Source organism: Urocitellus parryii, chromosome 6, assembly GCF_045843805.1.
Source record: "Urocitellus parryii isolate mUroPar1 chromosome 6, mUroPar1.hap1, whole genome shotgun sequence".
In the NCBI taxonomy this organism is placed as follows: Eukaryota; Metazoa; Chordata; class Mammalia; order Rodentia; family Sciuridae; genus Urocitellus; species Urocitellus parryii.
In genome coordinates, this window is record NC_135536.1 from 174,080,170 (window position 1) to 174,101,412 (window position 21,243).

Genomic DNA, 21,243 nt, shown 5'->3' on the forward strand with positions numbered 1-21,243 from the left:
CCACAGGTACAGCCTGGTCTCCAAGGTCTCCCACACATATGCACCCCAAAGAGTTACAGGAAACCAGGCACAATGGCACATACCTGTAACCCCAGAAACTTGAAAATCTGAGACAGGAAGATCACAAATTACAAGTCAGCCCAAGAAACTTAGCAAGATTCTGTTTCAATTTTTTTTGGGGGGAAGGGGTTTGAAATCAGGGACACTCAATCACTGAGCCACATCCCCAGCCCTATTTTGTATTTTATTTAGAAATAGGGTCTCACTGAGTTGCTTAGTGCTTAGCCTTTGCTGAGGATGGTTTTGAACTCGAGATCCTCCTGTCTCAGCCTCCTGAACCGCTGGGATAACAGGCAAGCAACACCGAACCCAGTCTCAAATTTCTTTAAAAAAAATAATAATAATAAAGAACTGGAGATGTAGTTAGAGGGATAGAGCAGTAACAATCTCCAGTAACACTAACCTAGACACACACACACACACACACACACACACACACACACACACGGCCCCACAGCCAACTTCCCTACCAAGATCAGTGACTCTCCTCCTCCAACATACCTGGGGAATTTTGTTTGCCTTGTTTTTAAGCCATGAACTATTATGGAAAGGGACAATAGGCTGAAAGGCAGAGTCCCAAGCCCAAGTAATCCTCAGCTGGTGAATAAGCAAAGAAATGAATGACAGCAAAATCAGATATTCAGAAATCTTCAATACAGACTTCCAGAACTCTCTCTTCCCCCAAGCGTTTCCCAGCATTAATCCTCCCTCCAAAACAGAGTTTCTCCAAGTGGAGTGCAAGAACGATCTGCATCAGGATGTTTTTGGGAGTTTGTTTAAAACATTTATTCCAAAGCTGGGATGTAGCTCAATGATAAGAGTTGCTTGACTAGGGTGAGGCCCTGGGTTCAATTCCCAGCATCCCAGAAAAATAAATAAAATAAAAAGATCCCCGAAACCCTGGGACCTACGAAACTGAACCTTTACCAAGCGGCGGAGTGGATTTTGTGAAGGCTGAAGTTGGTGCCCCGCACTGATGGATTGGACCGATGCGGACGCAGAGGGGCATCCAGGCCCTTCCTCTCTCTTGTCGGCTACCCCGACACTGTCACCCCGACCTCCTGCAGGCCTGGAAGCGGCGGGTCACCAGGGGATCTGCAGTCTTAAAAACGCAGCGCGGCCCAGGCTCGGGGCGGGGACCCCGGGGCTCCCTGCCGGGGCGGGGCTGGACGGGGCGGGGTCGCGCTCCTCCCCGGCCCGGGGCGGGGCGGGCCGGGCCCGAGGGGCTGCTCGCGGAGGCGGGCGGTCCAGCCTGCAGCACCCAGCGGCTGAGGCGGCGGGGACCCGGACCCCTCCCCGGCCGAGGTAAAGCTCCGCGCCGCCCGCGGACAACTTGCCCAAGTTGGAGCGGAGTTCGCGGGGCGCCTGCTGGGGGGGTTCTGCGGAGCCGGCGGGGGCCGGGGAGCTTCGAAACCGCGTGCGGGGTGCGGGTCCCCAGCCCTGGGGCCGGGAGGGTCCGGGAGCCGCCGACCTGGAAGCCCCCTGCCCCGCGATCGGGGCCCTGACACCCGGGACCCCGGGCTGGGAAAGCTCGGACCCAGCCTCTGAAAATGGCACATGCGTTCCCGGGCCCTGTGGGCTCCCCGCCTGTCCCCCGCCGGGACCCTGTCCTGTCACCAAACCTGGGGCCTGGCGAGCTCGCAGCCCCCGCCTTCCAGCAACAGCTGGAGGCCGTAGCGCCAGCCGCTCCTGAATTTTTCACGCTGGGGGCGGGCCGGACACGCCGTTCCCATGACACCAGGGCACTCGGGTTACAGCCGGAGGGATCCCCCGGCCCCCCTCGCCCTTCTGGGGCACCGACCCCGTGGGATCCGGCAGCTGAAGTAAACCCCCCAGCGGCCCTCAACCCTCCTGGGCACCCCCAACCCAGAGCGTGTGGAAGAGACCAGTGGGAACAGGGCGGATGACGGCTACTCGGATGCCTTTCGTACCAAGGGTCTCATGTTCTAAAGGAGGGGCAGGTTGTGCCTGGAGGGGTGCAGGTATGGACATCCACCTAGCTGCGGTCTGTCACCTGGGGTGGGCCATCCTTAAGGCATGGGGCATGGCCTCTGGGTGTGCACGTTCGTGTGTTCACAGCCTGCCGACTCACCCCTTCCAGGTGACCTTACCCTGGGCCTGAAGCCAAACCCCCACTCCAAGGAGCAGAGGTGCCGCCTCCCGTTCAAACAAGAAAGGACTGTGGGGGAAGCCTTCTCAACCGCTCCTCAGGACCCTACAACAGAAAGAGGGGCTCAGAGCAACTGCCCATCCCTACTTCATTCAGGGGGAAGGAAGAAGGAGTGGCCCTTCCCTCCCAAGGATGACATTGAACACCCAGCAGGAAGCAAAGACCCCCCTTCGACGGAGAGCCAGCACTCCCCTCACCTTGTCATCCCGGGGCCACCAGCCTGGCCGCCTCTGCACAGCAAGCCCCAGTCAATCCCAGCATCCCCGATTGGGCCAATCATTCTCCCTCAACCCTCCTGTCCGGAAACCTTCACCTGCCCCAGATGGTTGGTCCTCTGAATCCAGCGACTCGGAAGGCTCCTGGGAAGCCCTCTACCGAGTGGTGCTGCTTGGAGATCCTGGCGTAGGGAAGACCAGCCTGGCCAGCCTCTTTGCAGGGAAGCAAGAGCGGGACCACCATGAACAGCTGGGAGGTAGGGGCCTTGTGGGGTGGGGTGGGATATGGCCAAAAGAGTGAAAGGCCTGTCACCAGGGGGCAGAGGGCTGCCAAGAACAGTTGTAGGAGTCATGCACTGTTCAACTCTGAGCATCATTTACGCAGACTATGAAGTGAATGATGCTCATCCGGATTGTGCAGGAGGCAACCTGCATGGTGGTCTAAAGGAGGGAAATCCTTAAATAGAATGAGAAAATTTGCCAAATTTTCATGGATGATTCATCTTCATATCATAAGGGGGGGGGCAATTCGGAAAACTGTCAAGAAATGGTGGACTTTCATCCAACTCAGAACTCCCATTCGGAAGTCCCCCTGACTCTCTGATGCCCCAGACCCATAGACACCCAACGATGGCCACCATGACCTACAGCAAAGTCTCTAAAGTGGAGACTCCCAGATCCCCAGAACTGGGTTGCTTTATTCCCAAGAAATGCAGTGAGCTCACAGGGCCAGGGGACCCAGGATGACTGGATATGGGGACAGAGGAAATGAAGACAGATCCCTGAGGGACTGGTTGGGAGGACATAGAGTGAGTGAGGAGGGGGTTTGTTAAAAGCAGAGAAGAGGTGGGGACAATCTGGCCCTGCTGTTTCTGCAGCCTCAACACTCCTTAGAGTGAGAACTCACACAAGGGGCATATAGACTTACACCTGCATGTGTTGTGAATAGGCCCAGAGCTTAACATGACCTGCCCGATGCACATGCTAAGTCAGAGACTGTGGGGCCAGGAGGGTTCCCAGCCCAGCTTTAACCCCACCACCCCAACCTTTCAATCCACCACACTTTGACCCCACCACCCACTCATTCAATCCACCATACCAACCTTCCTGGCACATACCACGTGCCAGGTACTATGCTGGCAGCCAGGGAAGCATGGGCTAATCATGGAGTTTCTTGATCTACCAGGAAGGACACACCAAATAAGTGTGGTGAGCACTCCCAAGGAGAAGTGGAGGGGTGATGTGACCAGAAAGGGGGGCTAGGGAGCCCCACATCTCCCAGGCCGGCCCCTCCTCCCTGAGATACAGTCTTCCCTTGGTTGCAGAAGATGTGTATGAGAGGACCCTCACGGTGGATGGCGAGGACACCACACTGGTGGTCATGGACACCTGGGAGGCCGAGAAACGGGTATGGCACTGCAAGCAGGACTTGGAGGACAAGGTGCTGAGCGTCACACCACACTCTTATTCTCACCTGGGACATACAAAGCAGGGTTTGGGGCAAGGGCCATTCTGAGCACACTCCCCCAAAACCTACAGCTCCTAAACAGCCTTTCCAAAGACAGAGATCCTCACAATCCTGATCCCTTCTCTCATTCCGTGGATCCTCTCCTGGCACCTACCCCAAGATGTGCTTCTCCCCTGCAGGCCTCCCCAGCATCATGACCAGCCTCACCCCACCCACCTACTCACACAGTGCAGGAGAAGGCAGGCTGCATTTGGCACCAGGATGCCCAAGGTTGAAGCCCCCTTTCTTTTACCTACTAGTTGTATAGCTTTGTGCAAGTGACTTGCCTACTGTGACCTACAGTTTTCTTCCCTGATGAATGGTGAATTGTTCCAGACGTTCCTGTCATTCTGTCTTCCTCAGCTGACTTCTGTTGTTGTTGTTGGGTGGATTTTGGTGCTAGGGATCAACCCAGGGCCTCGATTAGGCAATATGCTAAGCATGTGCTCTACCCCTGAGCTGCACCTCCAGCCCCATCATCAGCTGATTTTAAAACTTCCTTAGGCAGTTCCAAGAGGTGAGCCTAGTCTGGAACATGAATAATAAATGCTGAGCAGGGTGGAAAATTGTATGTGATAATTCTTATAAGTTACAACTAGGTAGCTAGTGAAAAAGAAAACCAAAGGGATCCTTCCTACCCACTTCCAAAGGAGGAAATGGACAGCAAACAGGGACATGTCTCTATTATGACTTTCCTATCTTCTTGGGGTTTTATATGGTAATATATGCCTATTGTTGACCTTTGAGGAAATACATGTAAGCAAAGAGAAGGATCCAAAAGTCATCTGAAATCCGTCTTCTTAAAGGGTAGAACGTTTCCTTAACTCTCAAGGAGGCTCCACCCTATGGTAGTATTGAGTGATTGACTAGAATGGTGGCCAGTTCCACCCATAGGCCCAAAGAATGAGAATGAAGGCGCTAAGTGGTCAATTTCTCTTAACAAGCTTAAAAAGTAGTGCAGGTCCAAATGAGCATAATAATGATGATTCTTACAATGACAGCTGACATTTATGGTGCACCCTCTTTCACTGGATGTATGACATTCAGGCAAAACCAAAAATATACAGTTAGGATTGATTCTCATTCTACTGATAAAGAAACTGAGGCTCAAAGAAGTTAAATCAGGTGTCCGAATCTCTGAAAGAACAGATAGGATTCCAGGCCAGATCTATGCGGCTCCATAGCCTGTGCACACCAGGACTGCCCCTACCTGTGTCCCTCGGGAGCACCATCTTCTGAACCTTCAGCTCATTCATTCATTCTAAAGCACTTAGTGGGTGTCCGTCATGGGCCAGGTGCTGGAGATGCAGCAGTAAACCAGGCAGACATGGCCCCTGGCCTCAAAGAGCTCACAGGTGGGTGACTGCAGGTCTATTTTTGGATGCAGTTGAGGATTCCCTGGGCAGGGTCCAGTGAACGAAGAAGAGGGGTCAGAGAAGGAGCACTGCACTGAGGACAAGGGGGAGAGGTTACTGGGCCAGAAAGCAGAAACTGGAAATCTGCACCCAGCTTGCTGTGAGGCCTTGAGAATGTTTTCTCCTCTTCTCTGGACTTTTGTTTTACTTTTCTATCCATAAAATAAGGAAAGTAAACCAGTTTCCCCATTCAGTGCCTGTGAAGGGAGTTCCCAGAGCAGGCCCAGCAGTAGTAATCTATTGGAATAAGCACCTGTCCTTTCCACTCTGGGCTGGATGGTACTCTGATGTCAACAGATAGAATTGGACAGAACAGTAGTGCCCTGCGTTGGCTGACTATCTGATCAGCTGGAGAGGATTAAAAATCAAATTCCTAAGCTTCACCCCTAATGAATAAGAACCTCCAAAAGTAGGGTCTGGAATCTATATATTGAATCATACTCCCAGTTGCTTCTCACCCACCAATCCATGCACCAACTGGCTATTGGTGATCACCTGTCAAATCTCCATAAATATTTGTATAATGAATAAATGGTCAAGCCCCACCCTCTCATCCTACAGATGGGGACAGGGACCTAAGGGAGGAAGGAACCCATCCATAGTCAAGGTTGAGAACTCACCTCACTTGGGACTCTATCCCAAGCTTACTTGGCCTGAGGAATGATCAGTGTGGCTATTGAAAATACATCTCTTTGACAATGATGTTGACTATGGATCTGATACTTTCCCATTCAAGTATCTTATTTGGTTACCAGGAAACTCTTCTGACTTACAATCAATGCTTTCGCCACTCTCAGCCTTTCCCACTCCAGACCTAAGCATCAAAGTTCTCTTTGTCTGGAACCTCTTCTCTCCTGCTTGGCCTGCTTACCTTTCAAACCCCACTCACTGGTCCACTGGGAAACCATCCCACAATCTGCTGACCTCCGCCCCACCTACCTAGCTCCTCCAACCACTTGCATATGGCCCTCTGGAAGGTACACACCACACTGCATTAGAACTCTCCATTCCAGCTGGGTGCAGTGGTACACACTTGTAACCCCAGCTGTTCAGGAGGCTGAGGCAGGAGGATAATGAGTTCAAAGCCAGGCTCAGCAACACAGTGAGGCCCTAAGCAACTCAGTGAGACCCTGTCTCTAAATAAATCACAATAAAAGGGGTGAGGATGTGGCTTAGTGGTTAAGCAACCCTGGATTCAATCCCCAGTACCCCCAAAAAAACTCTCCATTCCACTAACATCTGTGATGGTTTGGATATGAGGTGTCCCCCAACAGTTCCTGTGTTAAGACAGAAATGTTCAGAGAAATGACTATATTATGACAACTATAAGCTCATGAGTGGATTAATCCATATGCTGGATTAGTAATCTAAATGGGCCAGGTGGTAACAGTAGGCAGGTGAGGTGTGGCTGGAGGAGATGGGTCACTGGGGAGGTGCCTCTCTCTGCTTCCTGGTGCCATGTCCTTCTGCCATGATGTTCTTGGGCCCTTAAGCAATGGTGACAGCAGACCATAGACTATACCTCTGAAACTATGAGCTAAAATAAACTTTTCCTCCTCTGAGTTGTTCTCGTCAGGTATTTTGGTCACGGTGATGAAAAGCTGACTTTCACAACCCCCCTTCTACACCAGGAGCTTCTGGAGGGCAGGAATATGTCTAATTAAACACTTATAAATTTATTACCCAGGTGATCCAGTTTCAGAATGCAGTCCCTGGCTAATGGCCCCCATCCAGAATGGAATATCAAAATCACTCCCGTTCTTTCCTTTCCTTGGCCAAACAACTTGAAAGGACTCAACTTTGTTTGTTTGTTTGTTTTAGTTTTAGGTGGACACAATATCTTCATTTTATTTTTATGTGGTGCTCAGGATTGAACCCAGGGCCTCATGCACACTAGGCAAGCGCTCTACCACTGAGCCACAACCCCAGCCCCAGGACTCCACTTCTTAAAGGGAAGGGGATGGACATTTCCTCTGAACTTACACTCCACAGTTGCTTTTTAGCCCCTTTCACTTCAAAACTGCCTGAATAGGCCTTCCCTGAAGTCCACCTCCTGTCCTCATTTCTCTCTATCTCTCTCTGTCTCTCTATCTCTATCTCTTAATTCCGGACTGCAGGCATCCTACAGAAATGTCTAGCAAAGCCAAACCCTCCTCTCCTCAGAAACCAGACAACAGAGCGGAACAGGCAAAGCCAGACCACCCCCTCTCCCTTGGCAGGAAAAGGAACCAAGTCCTTCTCTGCCCCCAGTGCCCAGCCTGTGGACGTGATCAGTGAATGACAAAATCAAGTGATGCAGTGTCCACCCAATTTTTCAAGCAGAGAAACCCAGGGTCAGAGAGGATCAGGGGTTTTCCCAAAGTGACACAGGAAATTATGACAGAATTTGTTCCCCAAACCTGTGCAGAATGTAACCTCAACCCTAACCCCTCCCACTAGACCAGACCAGCCTCTTTCTCAGCCAGGGCCAGGCGCCCTCTGAGCACGGGCCTGGGGTCCCTCCCTCCCCTTCAGGATGAGAGCTGGAGCCAGGAGTCGTGCCTGCAGATGGGCAGCGCCTACGTCATCGTGTACTCCATCGCAGACCGGGGCAGCTTCGAGAGCGCCTCTGAGCTCCGCATTCAGCTGCGGCGCACACATCGGGCAGACCACGTGCCCATCATCCTCGTGGGCAACAAGGCGGATCTGGCCCGCTGCCGGGAAGTCTCCGTGGAAGGTGAGCCCTCCACCCACCCTCCTCTCTCCCTGGACCCCACTGCCCCTCCTCCATGGCTCTTGCCTGGGGGCTCTTTGCCCTGCCAACCCACCCCCACCCTGCAGCTTCTTGACTGAGCAGAAAACTGCCTCCTCTCTCCCCTGGGAAGAAGTGAGAGACCTCAGGACTTGGTCCTCAAGTCCTGCCAGCCCCCTTGCCTCTCTGCCCCGTCTTGGCATCTCCCCTTGGTCCTAAGCCCCTTGGTCCTCTACTTCTCTAGCCCCTACTCAATCGGTCCTCCTTGCCAGCGGCCAGAGCTTTTGAGAACCAGAATTGACCTCCTCATTTCTTTCCTTTCGAATTTCCCTGTAGCTCCACATGCCCTGAATCAGGGACACCTGATTCACCAGTCAGAGGCCCAGGGCCTACCTGCTTTTGAAGGGCTTATGTTTGAGAAATGACCATTATTGGCTCCAAAATGAAGTGAGAAAATGATAAATTTAAGTTTTCCAAAGCTTTAATTGTCTAAAAGGAACATAATATTGTGTCAACCAGCATCTACAAACCAAAACTTTTTAAGTTATCTATCAATTACATTTACAGTGGGATGAGAATATTTTAATGTTTCATATTTCTGGTGGGGCCCATAAAGATCTTAAAATGGCCCTACTTAAAGAATAAAATCTCTAAAAATATGGAAACTGAGACTAAAAAGGAAAAGAAAGCCAATTTCACAAGTCATCAGCCATGAAATACTAGAATTCAGGCCCCTGTCTCACAGCCTAGTGCATCCCAGAGCTGGAAGACCATGTACTTTGTGGACAGGCACCCCCAAAATCCGCAACATTATCCGCAGGAGATTTTGTTAAAACACAGGTTCCCAGACCTCATCCCAAACCTACGGGATCAGAATTCCTGAGGGTGGGCCCAGGAACCTGCCTTTCCACACGCTCCTCCAGGTAATTCTAATGCCCAGGAGATCAGGCCTCAACCTGGCATTCAGCCTGGTCTCGACCTGCTCCTAACCTCCCTGTCCTCCCAGCCTCATTCTGCCATCTGTATCGGTCAGTAGACTGTAAACTAACTCCTCAAAGCCTCACATGATTTATCTCTTAAGTCCCCTGAAACTGCCCTAGGTATGGGCACAGGCAAGATGGCTTCCAGTTGACACTGATCCACCTCTCCCTATCTTTGTCTCCGTCTGCCTGTACGGCTCACCTGACCCCGCCCCTCAGAGGGCCGCGCGTGCGCCGTGGTGTTCGACTGCAAGTTCATCGAGACGTCAGCCACTCTGCAGCACAACGTGGCCGAGCTCTTCGAGGGCGTGGTACGCCAGCTGCGCCTGCGCCGCCGAGACAGCTCCGCCCAGGAGCCCCCTGCACCGCGGAGGAGGGCTAGCCTGGGCCAGCGCGCGCGCCGCTTCCTGGCCCGCCTGACTGCCCGCAGCGCCCGCCGCCGGGCACTCAAGGCCCGCTCCAAGTCCTGCCACAACCTGGCCGTGCTCTGAGACCACCCGCCCTTCTGGAGGTGGAGGGACACTGGGTACATTCTGGCCTCCACCTAAGGCAAAGGTGCAGTTGCATATAGTCCGCATCGAAGGCCTTTCCTATCTGCTGCCCTGATGGCAGAGCTTCGAGGACCCTTCGACCTCAAGGAAGCAGTGGACAGACTATGGGTCCAAAGCCTCACTGGGCACAAAGTAGAGGGTTTTTTTAAGTGGTGGGTATCTTTTGGTAAAAATCTTTCTTGTCCCTGGGCCCTGGGCAAGCCTTAGAAACCCTCCATGATAAACCTGTCCAGAAGGATGCCCTGTCTGAATGCCCAGAACGGCCCTTCTGGACTCTTCCAGGTGTCCCCACCTCCTGCATGCCCATCTACACTGACTGGTTTAGCCTACTGGCCTGGATGTCAATAAAGTCATTGAATCAATTGTGTTCTTAGGCTTTTCTCCCATCCACAGGGTATAGTCCCTGACTCATGTATTTAGGAGAAACACAGTGGATCACAACTAACCACAATTCAGTGTGACCCACTGAATTAGATTATAGAGTCCCAAAACATGATATGGAAGGAATATCGGCACTCATTCTAACAACATAACAGCTGGCGTTTGTGGGAACTGGCTATGTGCTAAGCCATCAGAGATATTAGTGAATATCTGTCCCTCCCCACAATATCCAGAAAGGTGACCATTAACCTGCTTTGACTCTTTAGGAAACTGAGGCACAGGGACAGTAAGGGCTCACACACAGGATCATAGAACTGCTATAAGTGATATTGCCAGGATTCCAAACCAAGCTGGTTCCACTGAGTCTATACCCAAATTATCCACAGTCTTCTTGAAGAACTTGGCAAAATGGGGCCGTTGCAGTGGTGCATGCCTGTAATCCCACCGACTCAGGAGGCTGAGGCAGGAAGATCACAAGTTCAAAGCTAGCCTCAGCAACTTAGCAAGACCCTTGCTATCTCAAAATTTAAAAAAAAAAAAAAAAAAAAAGGTTGGGGATGTGGCTCAGTGGATAAGCACTCCTGGGTTCAACTGAGTTCAATCCCCCCAGGCTAAAAAAATAATAATAATAATTTGGGAAAATGGCAATGTTGTTCAGTAGTAGATGCTTTCCTAGCATACAAGAGGCCTGGGGTTCATTCAGGAAAGAAAGAGAAAGGAAGAAAAGAATGGAATAGAAGAGAAATATTGTGGGGAGGGACAGATTTTCAAACACAACTTTGCATGCAATTTAAGGCGGGAATGATCTATGAACATGAAACTCAATCCATTAATCTCCAGGATCCACCCCAATTTATTCCAATTCATGCATTTTCCCAACGTAGAAACTCAAGTCCAGCCAAGGGAAGTGAGCACCTCAGGGTCACCCGGCCAGTGAGGACCCAGGGCCCAGGCTTCCCTTTGCCCATGAGAGCACAGAGGTAGTGAGGCGTCCAGCCTGCCTAGGGACAGGGTGCATGTTGGGAATCAGGTCAGGATTTCCAGCCAGACGGACAAGAAGGGGTGTCACTGCTTTGAGAGGAGAACGAGATGCTAACGGTTTGGAGGTTTGGACCTTCGTCCCTGCGCCTGACACCCCTGCCCCCAGCCAGCAGCCTGCCCAGACGCCTCAGCCCCGCACGTGGGCCACCACGTTCCAGCCGCCCAGCAGCGAGACCTGGAGAGCGATAACCTCCAGCGGCGCCCCGTCCCCCAAGTCTCGCCAGCGGGTCACTGATGACACCTTTTCCCCCACTCCGACCTCAGCGGGAGGAAGCGAAGAGGAGGAGGGTCTTCCCCCGCTCCAAGCTGTCTCCGGCCTGCGGTCGGGGGAGGGCTCTAGCTGTGGAAAGTTGGCAGAAGCAGCCGGCAGCAGCCGGGAGAGTGGAAAAAATGATATCAAACCCGGAAAAATGCAGGCCGGATGGAGGCCGGAGCCTGCGGAGTCTGCCCGGGGAGGTGAGAGGAGGGGGGAGGAGGGACAGCTCGGTGGCCAGGCTGAGAAAGGAAGAGGGGCCAAGGGAGTTCAAGAGCAGCTCTAGAAAGCTGAGGAGGGTGGCCCTCCATCCCTCCTTTCTCCATCCATAAATATTTACTGAGGATCTTCTAAGTGCAGGGCACCGTGCCAGGCGCTCAGGAGATGCGGTGAATCCCGAGGAGGGTGCCCGGTGCTCCCTGGAGCTGCCACAGCCTGATAGGGCAAGCAGAAAACAAATACGTGAATGAAATAACCATACACTGATAAGAGACAGGGAATCAGGGTCGTCAGCGAAGGCCCTGAAAAACCAATCCCATCCGGCTCCATTCACAGATGGGGAAACTGAGGCCAGAGGGCGCTGAGCCCAGGCCACTCAGAATGTGGAAGAAATAGCTGAGACCAGGGTGGGATAGGGACAGTATGCAGCCAGCTCTGGCAGGATAACACAATGGTTAAGGGCACCTGCCCTGAACCAGAAGTCCAAGTTCAACCCTCTTCCCCTCCACATCTCTGTGCCTTAGTTTCCCCATCCATAAAATGGGATATGTGATGACAATTGCCTCCCTCAAGGTTCACACGAGGGTCAGATGATTTAAGATATATAAAGTTCTTAAAATAGTTCCCTCACCCAGGAAGTTTCAATAAATGTTGCTTCAGATTTGGGGGGAACCAAGGTTTGTTAAGGGCTTTGTTTTATTTTGTTTCAGGTGCTGGGATTGAACCCAGGGGTGCGCTACCACTGAGCTACATTCTCAGCCTCTTTTTTAAATTTTATTTTGAGACAAGGTCTTACTAAGTTGTCCAGGTTGGCCTCATTTTGAAGACCTGGGAGTCTTCCTGACTATGACATGGAAGGACTTTAGGAAAATCCCTTTCCCTTTGAGCCTCAGTGTTCCCAAATGCCAAATAAAGGGGTTGAATCTGAACTTGTATCATATATTTATGTTCTCACATGTGTATTGGCTGCCTCCCCCACAGTAATGAAATCCACAGGAGGGAAAGGTCCTAAGTGCTGCTGTGTCCCTACCACCCACCACAGTGCCTGGTTCAAAATGGCTGCCCAATAAATATACGTTAAATGGATTAATTAACCAACCTCTCCTGACCTCTCTGATTCTAAGTGTGTGTGAACAAGATGTGGCTGGGAAACCGTGAGGAAATCCATAGTATTCTTCCCAGGGACACAGCTCATTACGGTTTAAAAATTCTTTCTTATCCATCAAAACAAGTAAACAAAAATAGATAATTGTTAAAAGCACTTTCTATATGGTAGTATTGATCCTATGCTACATGCTTCTCATTTCCTCTTTAGCACAACCCTCTACTTAATAGGTACATTTAATAAATGAGCATAGAGAGGCTAAGGGAACCCAAGAAATAGATCCTAGGCCACCCAACAAGGAAGGGCCATCGGTTCAGCTCAGAGTGGTTGTCGAAGCAAGAAGGAATTGCTGTCTTCTTTTTAAATTTGTTTATTTATTTTAATCAGGTATATATGACAGCAGAATGCATTTTGATTCATTGTACACAACTGCAGCACAACTTTTCTCTGGTTGTACACAATGTAGTGTCATACCATATTTGCTGTCATACATGAACCTAGGGTAATGATGTCCATCTCATTCCACCATCTTTCCTGCCCCCATACCCCCTCCCCTAAGAATTGTTGTCTTAATTATATGGATTAGGGAGAGGAGATGAATCGTCCTAGCTCAAGGTCAATGCAATAAAAACAGCAAATAGTTGCATCCCTCTTCCTATGTACCAGGTGCTGTTCTGAGTGCTTTTCATAATTTGTTAAATCCTCAAAACTGATGACTCAACCACCGTATGCCAGTTTTCAGGTGGAAAAACTGGAGCACAAAGAACCTTCGACCCAAAATAGCACCATTAGCACATACATACCAGACCCAGAATTCAGATCAGGGAAATCTAGTCTCTCCGCGTTTAGGGCTCACCTATAGGGCACCGTTTGTTGATAGGACAAACCCAGAGTGGACTGGTACAAGAGGGGAGCAATTTTTGCCGTACCCTGCTCCCTGTGATGGAGGCTGGGCAGAGAATAAAAACACTTCAAGAGTCCTGAGCCGCCCACCAGCTGGGACTTTCCACCTTAAAGGGAGGATACTGTTATGGAAAAAAAATGATAAAAGCTCTGGAAAGATGAATATCTCCCCTGAGGCCCCCCAATCTCTCCAGAGTCCCCCCCCCTCTTGCTGTGGGGGAGGGTTATGAACTGTGCTAGCCTGGTCCACAGGAGATGAGGGCCACCTGGCTTCCAAGACGCCCCAGCCAGGCTGCTCAGACTCCGGAGGATCATTGGCCTTGGTGGAAAGTTTCAATTTCTCAGCCAGAAGCATGGGATTTCTGCTTGGAGAACCTGAGGAATCCAGTCCAGGCTGCAGCTCCCAGTCCCTGGGTGGTGGGAAACACACGTCTCATTTCACTCACATGGGGACAGACTCATAGCTGTGAAGGAAGGTAAGGAGCACAGAGGTCCCAGATGGCAGACACAGGAATGTCCAAGTCCCTGCCCTGGCCAGGAAGGGAGCGGAAGGGTAAATGAGGGCTAGAAATTTTTTTTTCTGCAAATGCTTTATAAAGATGAAGAATCTCTCAGCTCTGTCATGAGCAAGTGACCTTAGACAAATGAAAATATACAGAGCGAAGAGATTTGGGTAGAATTATCCATGTGGTTGTCTCTATCTCAAGACCATTTGAAGATTCTAGTCCAACAGCTTGAAAAAATATACAAGTTTGGTTTCAATTTGAGCACTGTTTCCTTCTGTTCAGTTCAGGGTTCAGTTAAAAATAATACTGATGATGGGCTGGGAGCTTTGGGTTCAGCAATGCGTGCAGTTTCCCCCAGTTCCATCTGGTTCAAGTTCAAGGGTAGGGTGTGTATGGAGGGAGGCTAACATTCCCATGCTTCCTGAATGTGACAAGACATTGGCAGAAAAGCACAGATTTTGGAACTAGAAAAAAACTCATGTTCAATCCGATCTCAGGCACCTCGTTTGGATTCCTTTCCTTCACCTTGAAATGAGAGGTGGGGAGCTGGGTTGTAGCTCAGTGGTAGAGCCCTTGCCTAGTATGTGTGAGGCACTGGGTTCGATCCTTAGCACCACTGAAAAATATAAACAAATAAAAGCATTCTGTCCATCTACAACTACAATAATAATAATAATAATAATAAAAGAAATTGGTAGGAATTCCTATTCCATAGAATTAAACGGGACTTTTAATATTTAGGAATGCACTACTGTATGCCACTGGGTAACTGACTTTCTCCCTGTGTGCCTCAGTTTTCTCATCTGGAAAATGAGAATATTAATAACATTCTCTCTCTCTAAGGGTTATGGTGAGAATTTAATCACTTTGTTCTTTGTTAGTACAATGCTTTGCACACAGTAAATAAACACTCCATGAATTACAGCTGTTAGTATATTCTATGCATTTCTTACTATTTCCTACATCTATGTTCTGTGAAGCATAGTATTGTATGTTTCTAAACTTCACTCAGATATACTATATGCATCCTTTAGCTTTATTTTTCACATTCAATTTATATTGTAAGATTCATTTCTGTTGAGATATGTAAGCTTACTACATTCTTTTTAGTATTTCGTTATACAAACATACACAATTTATTTTCCTTTTTACCCTTTGGGCTTTTTCTTTTTCTATTATTATCAGTGCTGCTATGAACACTGTACATGTCTCTTTGACCACATGAGTAAGAGTTTCTCCTTCCATCTTTCTATTCTGCCATCTTCTAAGTCTCAGCTTGCCCTGGGCTGGTTACCCTTAGGGTTCCAATATGGCCACCCCAGTTTTAGGCATCAAATGTGGACATGACAAGGGCCAGCGGAAAGAAGGCTGGTTCTTCCTGGTTCTCTCCCAGAGACCTCCAGCAAACTTCCTTTCATTTCTCATTGGCCAGAAATGGTCACTTGACCACCTTCAAACCCAATCATTAGCTTAAGTTAACCAGTATTTACCCTCGAGGGTAGAATCCAACATGGCCATCCCAAGGCTACCTGAGGGAAAAACCACATCCCAGACAACAAAAAAGGCTGGGAATGTTTGCCAGATAGAGGGATTATTCTAATTACGGTGCTGCATAAGAATCCATCCCATGCACACACACACACACACACACACACACACACACACACACACCCCACCCCAAAGCTCAACAGCAGGAAAACATTTTCTTCTAGGTGGTGAGAGTCAGGGATTTGGGCAGGGAAACATTGCTACAGCCCATCTCTGGAGTCTCATTTGAGAAACTCAGACGGGGGGAGGGGGGTGACTGGGCAGCTGGGCAGAGACCATCTGGAGGTGTCATCCCTCAGCTGTCAGGAGGCAGCAAGCTACACTGTCACCCTTCCGAGGCCCTCCCAGGCAGCCTGCAGTTTGCTTCCTTTTACTGCAAATCACCACAGATTTAGTGACTCCATACAGCACAAATTTATTATCCTCAATTTTCAATTTTGTAGGGTGGAAGTCCAACATGGATCTGATTGTGCTAAAATCCTAGTGTCAACAGGGCTGTTTTCTTTTCTGGGGATTTAATTTTTTTATTTATTTATTCATCTTTGGTGTCAGGAACAACCTCTGAGCCCCATCCCCAGCCCTTTTTATATTTTATTTAGAGACAGGGTCTTACTAAATTGCTTAGGGCCTCACTAAGTTGCTGAGGCTGGCTTTGAACTCACGATCCCCTGCCTCCACCTCCTGATCCCCTGGGATTGCAGGCGTGCACCACTGCACCTGGCCTTTCTGGGGGTTTTAGAGGAGAGTCCCTTATCTTGCCTTTTCCAACTTCCAGAGGCCAGCTGCTTTCCTTGGCTCATGGCGCCTCCCGCCATCTTCAAAGCTGGCACTGTCAGGCCACGCCATCTCTCTGGTACTCTCCGCCTCTGCTTCCATCCTGGCGATTACAGGGCCCACCGGGATAGTCCAGGATAATTTCCTTACTTACTCATCTGATGAGCAAGCTCCACTCCAGCCCAGTCTTAACTCCCCTTTATCATGTAGCATTACACATTCACGCCTTCCAGGGATGAGCACCTGGACATTTGGGGAAGCCGTTCTCTGCCTACCCTGGTGGAAGGGAGAAGGGCGGGAAGGAGGGTAAGTTTACGTCTCCACTCCTACTCCTCTCTCCAGCCTTTTCTAATGAATACACAGGAAAGGCCCCACATTAAAGGGCTTCTCCCACCCCGGGGATGGCGGGTGCTGGGCCACAGTCCTCGGAGGCTGATCTGGCCAGTCCTCCTCAAGGCCGGCTCTTCTCCAGGAGCATCAGCTTCCCTGAGTCTTCACCTTGCAAATGTCTATACCCATCTCTCAGAAAACTCTCCTGTCTCCCCACAGCTATGGGATTTGCCCCTGAATGATCCCCCTCTCCCAGCAGTATGTCATCAGAAGTCTGAGTCACTAGGGTAGGTGACACCCCAGGTGCCCCAACAGGGCAGTCAAGGGTATTCTTGGATCTTAGCTCCACCATTCTGACAGCAGTTCTGAGTGAGGGCGACCACTGCAGAGTCCGTCCCCTGCAGCCTCTGCCCATCTACTGAAAGAGAGTCGATACTTTGCACATGACCGTCTATAAAGCTGCGGTGGACCGTCCACACACCGATGGGACGCGCTGCACTAATGCAAAACCACAACCACAGGCTGCTGCCCGAAATGCCCAGAGTCAAACGAGCAACACAGCCAGTCAAGTGGGACTGGATCAAGGACACTAAGGAGCATCGAGGCTTGTGGCAAACTGAAGGCTCCTGAGATGGAGCCCAGGGCCTCACCTGGTAGGCAAGCCCTCTCCCACTGAGCTGCGTGCCCAGCCCCTGCTCTCCAGAGATGATCCCAGCTGCTGCCAGGTGTTATGTCAGTTGCTGCTGCTATGTCAGTTTTTTTTTTTTCTTTTCTTTTCTTTTTTGGTACTGGGGATTGACCTCAGGGGCACTTGACCACTGAGCCACATCCCCAGCCCTATTTTGTACTTTATTTAGAGACAGGGTCTCGCTGAGTTGCTTAGTGCCTCACTGTTCCTGAGGCTGGCTTTGAACTCACAATCCTCCTGCCTCAGCCTCCCAAGCCACTGGGATTACGAGCATGTGCTACCGAGGCCGGCTGGATATGTCAGTTATTCTAAAAAAAAAAAAAAAAAACCAGGAAGTCATATCTTTATGAGAAATAGCTCAATGCTTACATAATTATTGTTAATTCCAATTTTAAAAACCCTGGGCAGGACTGGCCTGTAGCTCAGTGGTAGGGTACTTGCCCAGCATGGGGGAAGACCTGGGTTCAGTCCCTAATTCCACCCAAAAAAAAAAAAAAAAAAACAGTGAAATAAAAACCCTGGGTAGAATAGGTCCGCCCAGCCAAATTCTGACAAGAGGCTGACGTTTTATAACCTTTGGTCTAAACCCAAAGAGTGAGAGGGAAATGTATTCTCTGCCATTCTCCAGCCTGCAAGGCCCCCTTACCCCACACAGTTAGTGCATAATTAAAAGAACGGCTTGTTCCCCTCTTCGACTTCTCTCTCTCCCTCTTTCCAAGAATGCCTCTCTTTCCCTGGCATTTGGGATACCAAGGATGCCAGGTGGTGTATTTTTTTAAACTGAACTTTGAATCATAGTAATAATATATTTTCATTATAAGAAAAAAATCAAAACAACAGGGAATATATGGTAAAAAAATTTTAAAAATGCATTTATCTGTGAAGTTGCCTACAGCTCCACTCGATAGGAATCCTTATAAGAACATTTTCTAACAAGAGGTCCGGAGGTAAGCAATTCTAAAGTTGATTCATCGGCCCTAAAATGTCAGGACATTGGTCGACTTCTCTAGTCATTTCCCTCAGGGTTATAATTTGACTACCACAATCCCAAGCACCACATCCTTCTACTAGCATCCCAAGTAAGAATAGAAGGGAAAAGGTCAGAAAAGGATTCTTTTCTTTAATAGCGGCAAAATTGTTGGCCCAGAAATTTCCCTTCCTATTTCACTGGCCAAACTGGGTCTTGTGGCCGACCCCAGCTACTCGGGGGCCTGAGAAAGCAATCATATGGCAGAAAGGAATAACATCGGCACTCCTGCTGGGGGGGAGGGGAGAGGGGCAAAATCATTTTTATTCATTGTTGATGATTTTTTTAATATTTTTTTTTAGTCTTAGGTAGACACAATATCTTTATTTTATTTGTATGGGGTGCTGAGAATCGAACCCAGTGCCTCACATGTGCTAGGCAAGCGCTCTATCACCGAGCCACAGCCCCCGACCCTGGCCATTCTTCTTTTCTTCCACACTCTCAGAACCACAATTTTGCTGTTGTTCTCCTTTTCTCTGTGGAATCCAGAATAAATCCGGTTTGCTTTAAGCCAGACAGGGATTTAAAGGGGGACTTACAACCCAGCTCTGGCCAATGAAGTGGGATCTAGAAAAAGCTTCTTTCCTCTTTTAAAAAGGACTGAATACAAAAACCACAGTGGAAGGGAACAAACACAACCCCCCCCCCTTTTTTTTTTCTTTATTGGTCACTGGAATCTATGAATGTGACGTCTGGAACTGTAGCCACTATCTTGTGATCATGACAGGATCTAGCCACAGGATGGCAAAGCCCAAGGATGGGAAGCACCTGAGCTCTGGAGGAAATCAAGTTACGGAGCTCACCAACCCTGAAGCAGCCCCACCCCGGGACTCACTGTTATGTAACCTGTCCTTAATGCTGAAGCAAATGGTCTGGGGGGAAGGTGGTTACAAAGTCAAAAATCACACACATATATTTCTTTGTCCACCCCCACTGTCCCCTGCAGTACTGAGCTACACCCTCAGTTCTTGCTTTGTTTGTTTGTTTTGTTTTGCTTTTAAACAGAGTCTCACTAAATTACCCAGGCTAGCCTCAAATTGGTGATCCTCCTGCCTTAGCCTCCGGAGTCACTAGGATCACAGGCATTTGCTTTTTCACATCAGTGGGTTCGTGGTCATATGCATTAGAATTGAGTTCAGTTGCAAGAAATGAAACCCAAAAGAATAGTGATAGAAATAAGATAAAAGTGTATTTCCCTCTCAGGTACAAAAAAGCGCAGAATCGCTTCCGAGGCTTACAAGTACAGGAACCAGGGACTCCTTCCATCTTGAGGTTCCACCACGTCCAATACAATAGGCTACTCCGTCTGCAGCCATCGTGTGCACATTCCAGCCAGCAGGAGGCAGTAAGGAGCCAAAAAGTCCCAGAAGACTCCTACATGACTACCTCAGCTTCCATCTCATTGGCTAGAATTTAGTTCCATTGCCATGCTTAATTGTACAGGAATTTAGGAAATGTACTTTATCTGAACAGCCATGCACCAGCTCCAAATAGGCATTGAGGGACAACAAGCAATCTTTGCCACAATGCGGTACATATCATTTATAATTTGCTTTTCTCACTCCATGTATCCTGGCTTTCTATCTATGCCAGTGCATGTAAATTCACCTTATTTTGAAAGTTATTTCGTTTTTCTACATTCTTTAGATAGATGATTAGATCACTTATTTGAGACTTTTATCTAATGCTGAACCCAGGACCTCATGAATGTTAGGCAAGCCCTCTACCACTGAGCTACACCTCCAGCCCTTCTCTGCTAATATAAGTATTTAAAACTAAAAAATTACCTTCTAAGCTCTAGATGCATACCACACATTTTAATATATTTTTTCTTTCATTATTGTTCAGTTCAAAATATTCTCTGAGTTCCCTTATGATTTCTTGTTTCTATTCATTATTCAGATGTATGCTATTTAATTTCCTGATACTTTCGGGCTTCCTGTATACTTTTTTGTTATCTATTTCTAGCTTAATTCAATTGCAAACTTGAGACTTGTCCCATAATTCAATTTATGGTCTATCTTGGTGCATGTTCCACAGACACTTGAAAATAATAGTATTAGGCTGCTATTGGGTGTAGTGTTCCAATAAAGTCAGCTCACACAGTGGCACACATTTGTAATCCCAGTGGCTCAGGAGGATCATGAGTTCAAAGCCAGCCTCAGAGATGGCGAGGCACTAAGCAGCTCAGTGAAACCCTGTCTCTAAATAAAATACAAAATAGGGCTGGGGATGTGGCTCGGTGGCCGAGTGCCCCTAAGTTCAATCCCTGGTACACCCCCCCCCCCAAAAAAAAAAAAAAAGAGAATTGAAGTCTCCAACCATAATCGTACATGTGTCTATTTCTCTTTTCAGTTAATTTTTTTTTTCTTTACCTTGTTCTTTTTCACGCCACAAATTATTCCACAGTATGAATGGATGGACCATAACATGTTTCACTTATTTATGGAAATTAAGAGGAATGCAAATGTTTTGCCCTCACTCAAATCTGCTAGTCAAAGGGCATGTATAACCAGGCATGCCGGTGCATGCGTGTAATCCCAGAGACTCGGGGAGCTGAGGGAGGAGGATCACAAATACCAGGCCACCCTCAGCAACTTAGCAAGACTCTTATCTCAAAATAAAAAATAAAATGGACTAGGGATGTGGCTCAGTGGTTAAGTGCCCCTCAGTTCAATCTCAAGCACCAAAAAATTTAAAAAAAGAAAAGGAAATCTTCCACCATGATTTTGTGTGGCCCTTTCCTTTTTGCCAATAAACTTTCTGCAGGTATTTAAGATGACAACATCAGATGTGTGCATATTTACAATTGTTACCTCCTCTTGGTTGGCAAAAATGC

General features: G+C 48.8%; 1 protein-coding gene across 2 annotated transcripts; it reads left to right on the forward strand.

Annotated features, from left to right (window-relative positions):
* Positions 1-1,278: 1,278 nt before the first annotated feature.
* Positions 1,279-9,991, forward strand: Rem1 (RRAD and GEM like GTPase 1). 2 transcript variants are annotated; one of them, XM_026402103.2, is made up of 5 exons: positions 1,279-1,365; positions 2,162-2,702; positions 3,771-3,886; positions 7,882-8,083; positions 9,298-9,991. In XM_026402103.2, exons 2-5 carry the CDS (start codon positions 2,363-2,365, stop codon positions 9,567-9,569), a joined length of 930 nt encoding a protein of 309 aa, XP_026257888.1. In that variant the 5' UTR covers positions 1,279-1,365; positions 2,162-2,362; the 3' UTR covers positions 9,570-9,991. The 2 variants fall into 2 exon arrangements, with proteins under 2 accessions (XP_026257888.1, XP_026257889.1); XM_026402104.2 differs by having other exon boundaries at positions 3,771-3,853.
* The last annotated feature ends 11,252 nt before the right edge of the window (positions 9,992-21,243 follow it).

What these genes read in the sequence shown, in the direction of transcription:
- Rem1 (XM_026402103.2), top strand. Translation starts at nt 2,363, where the DNA reads ATGACATTGAACACCCAGCAGGAAGCAAAGACCCCCCTTCGACGGAGA. An exon ending in CCACCATGAACAGCTGGGAG is followed by an intron (nt 2,703 to 3,770) that starts GTAGGGGCCTTG and finishes CCTTGGTTGCAG; the next exon opens with AAGATGTGTATGAGAGGACC. An exon ending in CCGGGAAGTCTCCGTGGAAG is followed by an intron (nt 8,084 to 9,297) that starts GTGAGCCCTCCA and finishes CCCGCCCCTCAG; the next exon opens with AGGGCCGCGCGTGCGCCGTG.